The 14,450-nt window shown below is 36.6% G+C and overlaps 3 protein-coding genes across 3 annotated transcripts; 2 read left to right on the top strand and 1 right to left on the bottom strand.

Annotated features, from left to right (window-relative positions):
• Nucleotides 1–1,149: 1,149 nt before the first annotated feature.
• LOC149924902 (cation-dependent mannose-6-phosphate receptor-like) lies at nucleotides 1,150–2,962 on the bottom strand. Its single transcript, XM_090160498.1, has 6 exons — nucleotides 2,690–2,962; nucleotides 2,399–2,623; nucleotides 2,095–2,170; nucleotides 1,918–2,015; nucleotides 1,722–1,848; nucleotides 1,150–1,640 (listed from the first exon to the last, which is right to left on the bottom strand). Exons 1-6 carry the CDS (start codon nucleotides 2,881–2,883, stop codon nucleotides 1,572–1,574), a joined length of 789 nt encoding a protein of 262 aa, XP_090016624.1. The 5' UTR covers nucleotides 2,884–2,962; the 3' UTR covers nucleotides 1,150–1,571.
• Nucleotides 2,963–3,062: 100 nt separating this feature from the next.
• On the top strand, nucleotides 3,063–6,942 carry LOC149924901 (nucleolar MIF4G domain-containing protein 1). The gene is made up of 13 exons (XM_090160802.1): nucleotides 3,063–3,306; nucleotides 3,368–3,493; nucleotides 3,556–3,697; nucleotides 3,769–4,689; nucleotides 4,748–4,876; nucleotides 4,942–5,066; nucleotides 5,138–5,231; nucleotides 5,293–5,392; nucleotides 5,462–5,589; nucleotides 5,650–5,903; nucleotides 6,218–6,382; nucleotides 6,454–6,585; nucleotides 6,654–6,942. Exons 1-13 carry the CDS (start codon nucleotides 3,166–3,168, stop codon nucleotides 6,924–6,926), a joined length of 2,730 nt encoding a protein of 909 aa, XP_090016928.1. The 5' UTR covers nucleotides 3,063–3,165; the 3' UTR covers nucleotides 6,927–6,942.
• Nucleotides 6,943–10,622: 3,680 nt separating this feature from the next.
• On the top strand, nucleotides 10,623–12,595 carry LOC149924900 (acyl-CoA-binding protein homolog). Its single transcript, XM_090160541.1, has 4 exons — nucleotides 10,623–10,745; nucleotides 11,171–11,285; nucleotides 12,291–12,353; nucleotides 12,429–12,595. Exons 1-4 carry the CDS (start codon nucleotides 10,731–10,733, stop codon nucleotides 12,497–12,499), a joined length of 264 nt encoding a protein of 87 aa, XP_090016667.1. The 5' UTR covers nucleotides 10,623–10,730; the 3' UTR covers nucleotides 12,500–12,595.
• The last annotated feature ends 1,855 nt before the right edge of the window (nucleotides 12,596–14,450 follow it).

Here is a 14,450-nt window from a genome sequence, read left to right as displayed (position 1 = left end):
ATATTGTTTGGGTACTGGGTGTATTTATCTCTAGCTATGTCTATGTAATCCTTGCTCTTTTATTTATTTTTCCCTGTAAACTCTAGTGCTTGTGCATTACCCGTCAGGGCACAATAAGTGTATAGCTTTCTTTACCTGATGAAATAAAATTATTATTATTACATAGTAAAGTCTTAAATACCGTGGTCACTACGCCATTTCTCGATGCTACGGCCTAGGGCCGCCAACACCTCCGGGTCAAAGGCTGCAGGCAAGCGAGGGGTCCGACGAAAATACTAGGTCAAGAACATTGTCTCTACAGAAAGAACTTCCATTTCTAATGGAAACAACCACAATTTCGGGTAGAGATTTTTTTTTTTTTTGAGATACACAAACATCGGTGTCGACCCGAGGCCTTAGACACCAGCACACACACAATAACTGATTAATCAGGGTGAGATATGTGTAACGGCCACGCCAACGGGGGGATACGTGGGGACAGGGGTGGGGACACCCGTGGCGGAAGTATCCCGACCACCCGTTGGGGGATTGGTAGTCGTCCTCACACGGCCTTCCACAAACTCTGCGTCCCGGACGCCTGGGATTACAGGAGTGAGCCACTACTCCCGGCCCGGGTAGAGAAATAAGAATGATTCAATTAAGAAAGGCTTTAGTATACTGACAGGAATTTTCTTGACTGGTTGCCAAACGGATGTTTCTCTGATAACTTATAGGCTTCGTGCGTAGTTTAAATTTTGGTCATAAGTATTGCCGCCTAACGACCGAGTTTTAAATTAAAAATATGAAAGCTGTCTGCTCGTTAAAAATTTCAACCGAAAAACCTATAAATTTAAAAGGTGTCTGCTATTTCTTCACATATTTAGTTTATGGATGTTAAGGCAGATGGCGCTTTACTTCCAAAGCTCGAAGCGTATTTCACAGCCAATGGAATTGGGAACTGCTGCTAGGTTTAGTACCCTCTTTCATTACCTAACAAGTTTGCCAGTTTTCTTCAATTTTATGGAAATACTTTTATATTCCCTTTAATTAGTCCATGGTAAAGAGGAAACAAATCCTTAACAAACAAAATTTATGTACAAACTTTACTGTTTATTTGATTGTCAACTAACGAATATAAGCTTAAAATTGGCATTCAATTAGTTACAGGTATTTCATGAAGAAATATTGAAATTTATACAGAAAAATAGGTAGAAAACTGTACATCATGATTTATACTCTGCATTAGTAACATCATTCGTAAAAAGCGACATTCTATACCTTCAGTATCAAATTCTTAAAATATATATCAGATCTGTTAACATTAAGTAAAGGATCACTATTAGTGGAACAAAAAATGTTCATAACATTTCAAGTTCGTCAAAAGTACTCCATTCTAGAGGGTAAAAAACCTATCACCTAAATCACGCCACATTTGTTTTTACAAAATTGAAATTGAAATTTTTTATAACCCGCTAGGACAAATGCGACATTTTAAATATATACCGAAAAATAACCCGAAGTCATTTTGATTAGCACATTTTCCAATTTTCAGATCATTTTTGTGTTTAATTTAGTGTTCCAAGAATTACATTTTAGATACTGTCGTACGTCCCTCTGGGAGGAGCTGAATTGAATCCATTGTAGCAAAAAATGCATCCATCCTACTCCGAAATAATCAAATTAATAATTGAAACAGACATATTTGTAAGCCTGTTTTGTACAGTTAGAATTTAACAACTCACCCTTATTAATAAGGGGAACTCCCACCAAAACTCGTAATTTGGTATTAGTTCATATCCCTGAGCTCCCCTTACAATTTTTTGATAGATAATTCCACCCACTAAGTAGCAGAATATGAACAAAAAAAGCCTAAAACACAATGCAAAAGTGAAATGAATTGACTGAAGATGGTCAATAAAGTAAATTAAATTAATTTACAATATAACAAGAACGGATCCAGTAGACAGCCCCTCATCCGGAGCCTTTTTGTTTATGCAACCATCAGGGCAAGCGCAAGGAGAATATAATACCATTTCCTTTGTACGAATAAAAATTTTCATGTAAAACAAAGTTTTAATTTGGATTTAAGAGTTCTCATCATTTATTGCAGCTTACATAGTGTTTAGGTGGATCTTCCTTAACTACGGTGAAATTGGTATTTGGTGAACATACAAGTGTGACATTTGTTGTCCTTCGATTGAAAACGGATTAGTTAGGTGATAGTTAATTACAGTGGCGTGTCGAAAGAGGTTCAGATACCAGGGGGGGGGGGTGACGGAAATTGATTTCAAATACCAAAACAAAAAGGTTTCCAAAATTACTAACCATTCTCCCCTTAGGCACGCCTCTGCATTGTTATATTTTATATATATATAATATATATATATATATGCTGTTTTTTTAAATCTGTAATACTCACCTTACTTCAGTTTCTCTACTTTTATATTCTAAAATTATATTGGTTCCATTGTTATAAAAGGTTGCAGGTTGTTCTCCAGCATTATAATATTCATCTGTGCCGGGTTTTGACTGACACACGGCTACACCGTGGTAACAACCCGATGATTCCTTTCCCTCCGAAAAACTAAGACAAGGGTTATAGGAATAACTGTATACTCCGTTTGGATCAGGCACATCTTGAAACCTAGCAAAAAATGTTTGGGTGAACAGACTAGTAATATACAAAGCTACTTCAAAGTTCATGAATTACCTTGGTTTTTTATCGTCGGCAACTGTTGTTAAGTCAATAACAGAACCATTTTTCAAATGACACACGCATGGTGATTTCGGTAAATTAATGCATATACTTTCGGCACAATAACAATTTGAAAACCATAGCGTTACTAATAAGGTTGCCAATACAGGAATAAAATTGAGAGCTGAATTGTCGTCTCTGAGATTCATTATAAATCGACTGATAATAACAATTGATAAACTTTACATAACTACAACAGCTAAACTAAAACAAATTTACGGAAATACATTTCCTTGGCTTCTTTTTTTTTGTGGTTCCTAAAAAGTCATGTGCTTTTCGAAAATAAAGGTTTACGATATGGTAACGCCATCTCGTGGTCACCTTTTAATTTTCAATTGAACACGTGTTAATGTCAGTGCCATGTGCTTCAATTTTGTAATTACGTTAAAATCCCAAATGAAATAGTTGACTTTTATAGAATTCTATTTAAAATGACGAAAATTCGTAAGTTTAAATCGAAGCCTGGTACAAAATTGTCAAGTAAGAAACCAGGTTTGAGCCGTAAGCTTAGAAGAAAACTAGAACGGAAAGAGAAGAAAGCCCGAAAAGGAGAATTTTTAGCTAGGAAATTTGTAACTGAAATATAAATTCTTTTTTTGATTTCCAATTAACGTATATTTTTTTAAACTCTAGGGAAAGATTGTGGATGACAAAGATAGAGACGAAAACTTACCCGGGAAAATCAGTCCTAATGATAAATTTGGTGATGACTTTTCAGAGGAAATTGAACCACAAAAGAAAAGGAAAAAAACTGATTCTGTATGAAAAAATCTGTACTTATAAATATAATATTTAATTAAACTTAATTTTAATCCATGAAGGCTACTCGAATCAGGAAAAAACAATTGCTCCAAGCAAATAAAGATGAGGAGCGGAACATCAAGTCTTTGGCTAAAAAATTAAAGCTTAATAAAAGAAAAAATAAGAAACTTCCAAAATCCTTTCATGAAGATGGACTTGGCTGTATCCTTTAATATAGAATATATAAAAAATTAATAGTTGCACATCTCATTTTTCTGAATTAAGACTTAAAGATATCTTAGAGGTAGTTGATCACCCTGAGGGGGAAGATGGACTTTCTTTTAATTTACACGATGACGATATGGACCTATCAGATGATCTTTCCAAAGTTTTGGGCAAAAAAACCCCTAATGAACCGAAAGAGGACAGCAATTCCGATCAATCCGACCAAGATTTTAGTGATATGGATCAGAATACAGATGATGAAAGCGATAAGGAAATGAAAGATAATATCTCCGAGGAAGAGGATGAATATGTTCTGGATGACTCTGAAAATAGTGATTTGGAAGTTGATGACTTCTTTCTTACAGAGTCAGAAATGAATAAAAGGGAAATGGCACAATCCAAACCAAAGAACACCAAAAAACTAAAATGTGAAGAATTGATTGAAAATGAGGGCTCTTTAAAGACAATTAAACCTATAATACAAATTCCTTCCAAAGAAAATGATCAACTTGTGACCAAAGTAGTAAAGAAAAGCGTTTCGTGGTCTGATTTGGAGAAAATGGAGCCTTTACCCACAGTGAATGAAACAAAGAAAAAGAAAAGGAAGAAACCGAAAAAGAAAAAAATCTCAATTGAATTTGAATACGAAGCTGACGAATTGGATGAAGGTCAACCTAAGGAAGACCAAAATGACGATGTTGATGACTCTGAATCAACCGAGAAAGATGAATTTTGGGAAGATATTTATGGTAGAAAGAGAGATAAACAAGGCAATGTGGTTTCTGATAAATCTGAAGAAAGTGGTAGCTCCAACAAATATGTACCACCAGCTAAAAGAGCTCAAATGGCGGAAGTCAATTCTAAAAAGAAGGCGGAGTTATTGTTGTTGAAAAAGCAACTGAAGGGACTTTTCAATAGGCTCAGTGAGTCTAATATGAAATTCATGACCGACCAAATTGAAGATATGTACATGAAAAATAGTAGAAATGGTAATAACTGCATTAACTCTGGTTGTTGGTTTTAGGCTCAAGTTGTTGTTTATTTTAGATATGAACCAAACAATTACAAACGTTACTCTGGAATCGGTTGTGTCCCCCGCAATCACTCCAGAGCGACTTATATTGGAACACGCTTTATTAATCGCGTTGCTGCACGCTAATGTTGGAACTGAAGTGGGTAAGGTGCTGCAAAATTAAGTTTTTGGGCAATTTCTGTTTAATTTTAATGAAATTACATCACAGGAGCTCACATATTACAATCCCTGGCAATGAATTTGGATGAAAGAGTTAAAAAAGGTGGAAATTACGGAGATGGAAAAGAAATTGATAATTTAATATTACTAATTTGCCATTTGTATACTTTCAAGGTTGTAATACGCTTAGCTAATTTAAAAGAAATTGTCTAAAAATAATAATTAAATAACTTAATTTTGTACAGATAACGCATAATAGTCTAATATACGACATTGTAAACTTCCTCGCTAATACTTTTAGCGAAAAAGATGTGGAATTAATTTTGTTAATTTTAAGAAGTATGTAGCTTAAATGACTACACTTAAACTATATGACTTATAATGTCTTTCGTTCCTTCAGGTATTGGCTTTGGTTTGAGAAAAGACAATCCGTTAGCACTCAAAGAAATGATCATTTCTCTACAAAATAAAGCATCGTCAGCTACTGCCTTATTAGACCAGTAATATACTGTTATTTATTCTAATAAAGCTTCATTTTAATTTTCTATTAAATGAATATAACTTTTTAGGTCTCGAGTACGCTTTATGATTGAAGCTCTAATGGCGATCAAGAATAATAATATGCATAAACTGCCCAATTATGACCCATCATTATCAGAACATTTAAGAAAGCTACTAAGAGGCTTATTACGAAGAGGTTAGGATTTCTCCATCTTTATTAAAAGCTTCAGCTTAATTACACTTTATATATTATTAGGCAGTTACGTTCAAGAACTTCACATTTCTTTCGCTGATCTTCTGAAAGCCAATGAGCAGGGCCGTTGGTGGATTGTGGGTTCGGCGTGGCAAGGGCTGAAAGAAAATGAAAGCCAAGCTGATAAATCAACGGAAAATTCAATTAATTTATCCATCACTGCTGGTTTTAGTGACAAAATTTTAGAACTGGCTAGAAAACAAAGAATGAACACCGAAACTAGGAAAAATATCTTTTGTATCATCATGTCGGCTGAAGTAAAGCAATTAGTTTTGAACATATCTTTTATTTTTATACTTAAATCTAGAAGCATCAAACACAAGGAGAACGCAGCTAGCCTTTAAACACGCTAGCGCAGTGTTGTGTACAAATTTCATTGGATGAACCTTAATATTGAACGTTTTATGGAAAGGGGGATGACAATTTTGGAATTTTCCCCTTCCAACAGCAGCAGGCGCTAAAGTGTCTAACCAATGAAAAATGTACGCAAGAAAATGCACGACTTTTAACGGGTTGCGTTCTCCTTGTGTGTTTGTTGCTCCAAGCTTAAATACACATTCAAATATCCTAGGATTTCATGGATGCTTTTGAGAAACTCTTACATTTGGGATTGAAAAATCAGCAAGAAAGGGAAATTATTCACGTAATATTGGATTGCTTGTTGCAAGAGAAGAATTACAACCCATATTATGCCTTGCTAACAGAAAAATTTTGTACATTTGAGAGAAGATTCCAGGTATAAATCCTGCGTTCCAACTAATTTGCTATTTTTAACTTCACTAATTGGATTTTTTTGTATATATTTAGATGACATTACAATTTGCACTATGGGACAAATTCAAGGAGTTACAGAACTTGGATAATCATCAAGTATCTAATTTGGCCCAGTTTCTAGTGCTTTTGTTCTCAAAGGGAGCTTTGCCAATATCAGTTTTGAAAGTTAGTATTTAATGTTCTGGATTAAGGAACTTATAATCGTCACTAATTTGCGGTGTTTCATTTTGAAGGTCATTCAGCTGTCTGAAATGGAGAAAACCTTGGTCAAGTTCTTGCGGCAAATCATGTTGGCCTTATTACTTCACGAAACGGAGGCAGTGTGCGTTAATGTTTTCCGTAGGATCGCTGGTGCACCAAAACTGCACATGTTGCGCGAAGGATTGAGACTCTTTATGCATCATTTTCTACTGCGTAACGTCGATAAAATGGACACTGAAGTCGCTGATAAACTTAAAAGTCGAGTAGATATTGTAGAAACTGTTTTAATCGAAAAGAGGAAGTAAAATTCTTAAGCCGCAATTTTTTTACACCCGTTCTTCATTATTTAATTCTGAAGCGTATATCATATACTACAAAAGTATTCATCTGCCTATTCTGTTAATGTTATTAATTTGAAACGTACCTTCAAAATACATATTGGAAGAAAAAATATTTTACGTAAACTTTCTAAAACTAATTCAGCAAAATAAAATATTTTAGATAAATCAGGGTTGCCACACATCAGGGAATTTAAAAATGGGCCTAAAAAGACTGGGAATTTTAAGAATTGGGAAAAATCTGGGAATTAAATTTCCTCTTCACATTTTTTTAAGGTAATTTTACTCTAGATCTATGACAAATTCTATGATTAGCATTTATTTCCTTGAAAGTTTGGCTAATTTTTTCAACAAAAATGTTGCAATAACCTTTTTACTGAAATATAATACATTTAAATTTATTACCTTCTGATAAAAGTAAAATAATAATTTTGACCTTAAAAAGCCAGGGAAAATCTCTTAAAATGGTCAGGGAATTTGAATCTCAAAAATTTGTGGCATAATGTAAAATTAATTTTGCCTTGTTAGGCAGATATATTATACCAGAAGTATGACAATTACCAAATGTATCATTAAACTAATATTCGGAGCTATTCCACAAGCAAGGGTTTGGCTACCAACATGGGTAATGTATTAATGAGTTCAGTTGCTGGGCGACTCAGCTTTATTAGTATTCAGTGATTTCAGTCTCACGTGACACGACGTCCTCCATGCTTTGGAGCCCCTTTAAGCAATGGAGCAGAGAGGGCCCTGATCAAACAACAATTCCGCGACGCAAGAGAGCCCCGTCTAGATTACAGAGTTATAGAGATAAAAGCAATGTAAGTAAATAAAGGTGGAGTAGCGTTAACAAAAGTCTATAGTCTATTTCAAAAAGATTATAGGGAGTTGAATTTACCAGCACTGCAAAGACCGTCTTCCAGATGGAGCAGAGCAGTCGAATGACAGGGAGGTAGCCTTTCGACGTCTGAGCAAGCAATGAGAGAATTGTGAGGAAGAGAGTGTTGCAAGTCTGAGCGTAGAGCCCCGTACACGCGAGGAGTAAATGTTTGAAGGAGTCCACCGCAGAATGGCATAGGAAGCAGGACAGCAGCGGGGCGACACTATGCGCATCTTCGGAGAATTTATTTAGTGGGTAGTCGGCGGCAGTAGAAAAGAGCTATCGAAGTTTCGCACCGGCGCTGAAGGCGTAGAGGAATGATTGAATCAATGGGAGGCTGGTTTCGAAAAACTATGTCGGTCGTCCGGGATGGAAGATTGACTGAGATGGTAAGATTGTATTTGTTGGTGGTTGAATTTAAAAAGCCGTTTCTTTGCAAAGGGAAGAAGATGGAGAGTACATAGAAATCTCATAGGTAACTAGAATGCTGCCGCCTACGGCCGAGCTTGACGCCAGTTTGCCTTGAACCTTCAGCCAATGAGAGGCCATAGAGTGGTTCCGCCAAGGAGGATAATAATCCTCCTTGGATCCGCGGGAGATAGGTGACGTCATTCTCTCTGGTGACATTAAATTCTTGGCAGAACCACTCTTTGAGCTCTGATTGGCTGAGATCTGGCTATCGTCTGCCACGGCGTTTGGCCCATTGGCCAGTTACACGGCAGCATTCTAGTTACCTATGAGATTTCTATGGGAGAGTTTGCGCAATTGTCCTTGAGGAGCCGAAGCACACTTCTTTAGCATGGGTGTCGGCTGTTCGTTGGGAATAACGTCGCAGTGCCCCGGGCACTAGACGAAATGAAAGATAAGGCGGGTAGCGAAGACAGCTTGGATGATCGAGTAAAATACTGGTTATTGCGAAGTTTGAGAGAGGAGCATGGCCAGCGCACTTGGAGAATCAAAATAGATGTCGTCATCTATTTTTAAATTCAACCACCAACAAATAAAATCTTACCATCTCAGTCAATCTTCCATCCCGGACGACAGACATAGTTTTTCGAAACCAGCCTCCCATTGATTCAATCATTCCTCTACGCCTTCAGCGCCGGTGCGAAACTTCGATAGCTCTTTTCTACTGCCGGGAGGGACGTCGATCTGTGTTGCCACCCGGAACTTTCAGCTGTTATGCAGAGATAATTTTGAACGAGCAGACAGCTTTCATATATTTAATTAAAATTCGGTCAGTAGGAGGCAATACTTATGATCAAAATTTAAACTACACACGAAGCCTATAACAATGCCGAGCTTACCGGTCCAAGGAAACATCGCACGAAGATCATTGGAATGTAGAATGTAAGCAATGCGGTTGGTTGCTCATGTATGAGTAATCGTTGAGATGAGCTGTGAACAGAGGCGTAAGCTGGTCGTAGCGGAAGGATATCACCTTCGACATATATAGCGTCCCAGAGGTGGAACGAGGCATGCTTAGGATGAGACGTTAGGTCTGGTTTTGAATAGGCGGAAGAGGCATAAAAGTCTGAAGTACAAGACGGCTCCATAGTCAAACATAGGGCGGATGTATTTAAGATAGAGCGTGAGGCACCTCAGGAGCCACCAGAGATAGCTTTAAATAAATCAAAGCGCTGTCGACTTGTAGCACTTCGATATAGGCGATGTGTGCCCTCCCTTTCAGCTTACTATCCAGCCACAGACCGAGCTATTTGTAGGAACCGACCTTTTCAAGTAGATGGCCGTTGAGGTGGAGGGACAGATCATTGCAGAAGCGATGGCGGATGGCAGAGACCAGGAACTGGCATTTCCCATATTGTAGGGGCAACTCGTTTTGTTCCAGGTAGTAACCCAGGGAGCTAAAACCACCTGGAGTCCGCTGTCGGCACTCCACGAGAGAGCCTCTGCGTAAAAATATTGCAAGGTCGTCTGCATGGAGACCTCTACCGATATCTTGCGGAATGGTTGTGGTGAGGTCATCAGAGCCGCCGAGAGTAAAATATAAGTTCCGGGCCCCAAGAGAGTCGTTACTACTGGAGATAGCCATAGCTTTTCGGATATAAACCCGGGAGAAGTATACCTCGTTTGTTCAAGAGACACCCCTAGTGGGGGGTAAAAGGGTAGACAGGACAGATAAAATACTACGGTTGCTGACGAGATCCATAATCCAGTTCGTGATGTTGCCGCTAAAACCAAGTTTCTTTAATTGTGAGAATAGCATAGTGTTGCCCACGTTCTCAAAGGCAAATTTAAGGTCAAAGAATATCAGTACGAAGTATTCACCAGTTCCTATAGCCAATTTGGCTTGGGTTACTACGTCTACGGTCTACAGGGAGGTTAACCGCTTAGGGAAGCCGGTTTGAGTGTCGTTAAGAAGTCCAGAGTAAATATGACCCGACAAAGATGTAAGTGTCAACAATCTTCATAGCACATAAAAAAGAATAATTGGTCTATAACTCGCCGCAAAAGTGGTATTTTTTCCTGGTTTAAGGAAGGGAAGCCAGTGGTCATCATTCCATTAAGCTTGTGGAAGTTGAAGGTTTTAGGTTAAAAAACAGTCATTTGTTTGTCAATGGTTTAAGAGATTGGTTTCAGACAAAGTTTCGGGTTTTTTTTTCTAAATTTACATTGAAACCTCTTCTATCATGCAGAGGATCATTAAAAAAGAACGCGACATTATTTAAAAATTAGTTACAAGCATTTAAATGAAACAAATTTTTTTCATTCCGTTTGTCAATACCTCTTATCAGTTATCAAGAAGGATCCTTCTGGCGTCTGCTTCGTTCTTTCATTTTCGGTTTGTTCGCCGTCATCGAAAGACGTACGTGACTGTGCTCCTGTCCTCTAAACAAGTTGTCAAAGTAAAAGTTGGAAACTTAAATAAAATGTCTCTCGAAGAGGTAAATATATTTTATTGCTATTTTCTTGTGTATTTAAAATTAACCGTGTGACCCGGTTCTAAATTTAATGGCGTAAGATCGGAGCCGCTGTCGAACTAGGTAGCGAAGTGATTTTGATGGGATGGGTCATGGGGGACGATCGGATTTTCATAACTTTAACAATTTTAGTCCATTGTTATATAAGATGATGGCTTAAAGCATTTGGTTGTGATATTTTCCATTTCTTTGATGAATTCGTCAACTAAACAAATTTTACCTGTTGTTTTAAAAGCACTAACTTTTATACATGTATATAATGACTGAATTTACCTGTACTTTAAAGGCGCTAATATCATTTTACGTGTATACGTTTTACTTTCATACATGTATATAATTACTGTTTAATTTTTAACCGATCATTAAATGCAAGGTTAATGTTTTTGCAGCAATTCAACCAAGCTGCCGAAAGCATAAAAAATCTCAAAAGTAAGCCAACCGACCAGGAATTGTTGGAAATATATGGCATTTTCAAACAAGCTACTATCGGAGACGTTAATACAAGTGAGAAAATGTCCTTTTTTCCAGTTGCCTCGGGCACTTTTCTTTAACGATATAATAAACGCTTAAGGAAATTGACTCTTAGTTGAGCGAATTAATTTCGAAATAGTTTCTGCCTGGAAAACAAAACATTGGCAAAATTATTGGGCTTTGGCAATCAAATTCCCAAGTATTCTAGGTGTCAGCTAGGAGCAGCAAACACAGCACCCCACACAAGGAGATTGCAACCCGTCAAAAGTCGTGCATTTTTCATTGGCTAGATGCTTTAGCACCTGCTGCTGTCAGAAGGGGAAAATTATGAAATTATCTCCCCCCCCCCCACCCGTAAAACGTTCAGCGTAAAGGCTCATCCAATGAGATTTGTACACAACACTGCGTTAGTGTGTTTAAAGGCTAGCTGCGTTCTCCTTGTGTTTGTTGCTCCTAGGTGACAGTGCTTTTATTTGCGTAATAACACTGGTCTTTTGCTTAAATTATTGGTAAGACATCTAGGCTTAATACTGTGCGAGGAAGTTAATTGTGTGTGTCGCATTTCCTATCACAGACTATAATTTTGGGAGCTCGCCAATTCCCGACCTCGGGGAATTTTTGACGTTTTACTCGTACATTTTTCGTAGACCTAGTCGTATCGTAAACTTATGGTCGTATATAACCTAAACACATCTTATAGCCTTCATATTTTAGAGGAAAACTGTGACCAAAAGCGGAACTCGAAGACCTTCAATGGTTAACGTCGAGTTAGCCCTTTCTTCGCAGATAAAAATCTTCCGGATATTTATTAGATTCCCCACGATAAACGAACGCCCTCATCGCGTGCTGAAATAGTTATTGTTTCGAGCGATTACCGGTTCATCTCACCGTATCTAATATATTAAAAGTCGCTTGATGACTTAATTGGGCCTGAGGTGGTGCCTTGGGTATTAGCCTAGATGATGGTTATTATTATTAACAATACCCGGAATACTTCTACTTCGAAACACTGAATTCCCCTCTGACGTATCGTTTTAGGTAGGCCAGGTCTATTAGACCCCAAAGGAAAAGCTAAATGGGACGCCTGGGAAAAGAAGAAAGGTATTGAAGTTTGAGCAATTGTAGTGGTGACTTAATTTCTTTGACATCTAATGCTTTTCTCACCTGAACTCGCAGGTAGCTCTCAAGATGACGCCAAGAAAGCCTACATTGAGAAGGCCAACGCTTTAATAGCCAGACTCGGCTAGCATTAAATGATATTTCTAAAAATATTTTCCTTTTATTTTGTTACGTAATTTACAATAAAACAAATTATATAAGTGTATATCGAACGATGGTTTCGTGGAGCAATATTAAAATTAATATTTCGGCTTAAAAACGATTTATCCTATTTTCTTTCGCAGAAATTACAAAAATTTGCGAAAACGTTAAAATTCAAACTTCAAATTTTATAATTTTTTTGATACTTTCATGGATATAAATAACTCTTTTTAGATGTTTTTATTGAAACAAATGAGTAGAAGGAAAGTGAGGGTGTGGCATCGATCCCGGGTTCGGGTTTGGGTTCGGGATCGAAATCCGGGATTTAAGGGATGAAATGGGGGTAAAATCATCGAAAAGTCAATGTATTTAGGGTATTTCTCGCGACGATTTGTTTTCCCGTATATCAACATATTGTGTCCAGGCCAACTTGTTCATTTATCTATGCTTATCTCGAAAGATACTTGAACGTATATCTTATCAAGTTTTATCGTACGGAATAAGTTGAAATGATGTAAAAATTGATAACCTAGGCGACGCGTGCGCAGATTACCCCGGGGGACGCGGTTAATTTGAATTGAAGTGTTTTGACGTCATGGAATATTCGTTGTTAAAGTAGAATGGAAATATTTTTAAACTTCATTTTAATATCATTGTAGTATGCTTGACACTTGAACCAATCTCACGAGTATTTCTTAAAACGAATATCTCGATCGCGTTTTATCGTACGAAATAAGTAGAAATTATGTAAGTTGTATGATACTTGATAACCTAGGCAGGAAGATAGCGCGCGCGTGCGTGGATTACCTGGGAGGCGTGGATTACCTGGGAGGCGCGGATTGCCCGGGCGCGCGGTTAATTTGAATTTAAAACATGGATTCCCTCTCCGAAATAATTCATGTACCCAAAATTGGACCGCAAGTTTTTTTCTTTTAGGGGAATCTCTATGGGAGTTTAACATTACAATAAAGCTAATAGGTCCAGTTTGGGGTACTTTTGGTCCGAAATGGGATACATAGGGCCGAAAATGGTGACTTTGGTCGTTTTAAGGGTACTTTTTTTCTATTTTGGTCCATTTTTGGGTACATCAGAAAAGCAGTTGGAAAAACGAAGAGCCTTATTTTTTTTTTCCCACCCATCTCCAAACTCCAAAAATTTATTGCTTTAATTTATTTATCGCTTCCGTAGGTATAAAATAAGATAAAAACCACTTACCTATATTTTAATTACGGTAAATTAAAAATACTTAATTAGTGTACTAAGTTACGTTTAAAAGAACCTTTTGTAACAATTCCAATATGTAAATATAGGTATAAGGATTGAAAAAATACTTAAAGTGGTTTTACTGATAAACTCTAAAGGAATTTAACTTTAAATGGTATCTTAGATTATTGTTTTTAATTTTATTCAAGTTGAAAACGTATTAAGAGTCCTTCAAAGTACTATAAAAGGATTTTATTTACGAACTTAATTCATATTTTCTTCAAACTTTCAATTCGCTTTTATTACTATTTAAATACGGTAAAATATAATTCTTATACACAAATATAGTCAGAAAGATACTATAAAACACTAAAATTAAAATTAAATTAAATTTGTGTGGATAAGATTTGTAAATATCATTTTGAAACTAATAACTTTCACGCTTTATTTAAGTCAAGCCAATAAAAACAATTACCTATATTTTAAATACGGTAAAATATAAATACATTTCCGATATGTAAATAGGTAGAATAACACTATGAAAAGTTCCTTTTTCTTCTTTTAATACGACAACACACAACTCTGATACGCAAATATATAAAGAAAATATAAAAAAAAATTTACTCTACGTTCGATACGTTAAAATACATTTCCGATACACAAATATAGATAAAGAAATACTATAAAATGTAAAAAGGAAGAAAAATACTACACATTAACCATTATGAATTTAAG

The sequence above is a fragment of the Leiobunum rupestre genome, chromosome 10, assembly GCF_980474605.1.
Source record: "Leiobunum rupestre chromosome 10, qqLeiRupe1.1.hap1, whole genome shotgun sequence".
Classification (NCBI taxonomy): Eukaryota; Metazoa; Arthropoda; class Arachnida; order Opiliones; family Sclerosomatidae; genus Leiobunum; species Leiobunum rupestre.
Note: the sequence above shows the minus strand (reverse complement) of the source record. Positions and strands in the feature narration are given on the sequence as shown.

Coding starts and splice junctions, on each gene's coding strand:
- LOC149924900 (XM_090160541.1), top strand. Junction 11,286..12,290: donor TATCGGAGACGTTAATACAA/GTGAGAAAATGT, acceptor GTATCGTTTTAG/GTAGGCCAGGTCTATTAGAC. Junction 12,354..12,428: donor CGCCTGGGAAAAGAAGAAAG/GTATTGAAGTTT, acceptor CTGAACTCGCAG/GTAGCTCTCAAGATGACGCC.
- LOC149924901 (XM_090160802.1), top strand. CDS start 3,166: ATGACGAAAATTCGTAAGTTTAAATCGAAGCCTGGTACAAAATTGTCA. Junction 5,067..5,137: donor GCCATTTGTATACTTTCAAG/GTTGTAATACGC, acceptor AATTTTGTACAG/ATAACGCATAATAGTCTAAT. Junction 5,904..6,217: donor GTATCATCATGTCGGCTGAA/GTAAAGCAATTA, acceptor CAAATATCCTAG/GATTTCATGGATGCTTTTGA.
- LOC149924902 (XM_090160498.1), bottom strand. CDS start 2,883: ATGAATCTCAGAGACGACAATTCAGCTCTCAATTTTATTCCTGTATTG. Junction 2,624..2,689: donor GCCGACGATAAAAAACCAAG/GTAATTCATGAA, acceptor ATTTTTTGCTAG/GTTTCAAGATGTGCCTGATC. Junction 2,016..2,094: donor AAGATCCACCTAAACACTAT/GTAAGCTGCAAT, acceptor ATTCGTACAAAG/GAAATGGTATTATATTCTCC.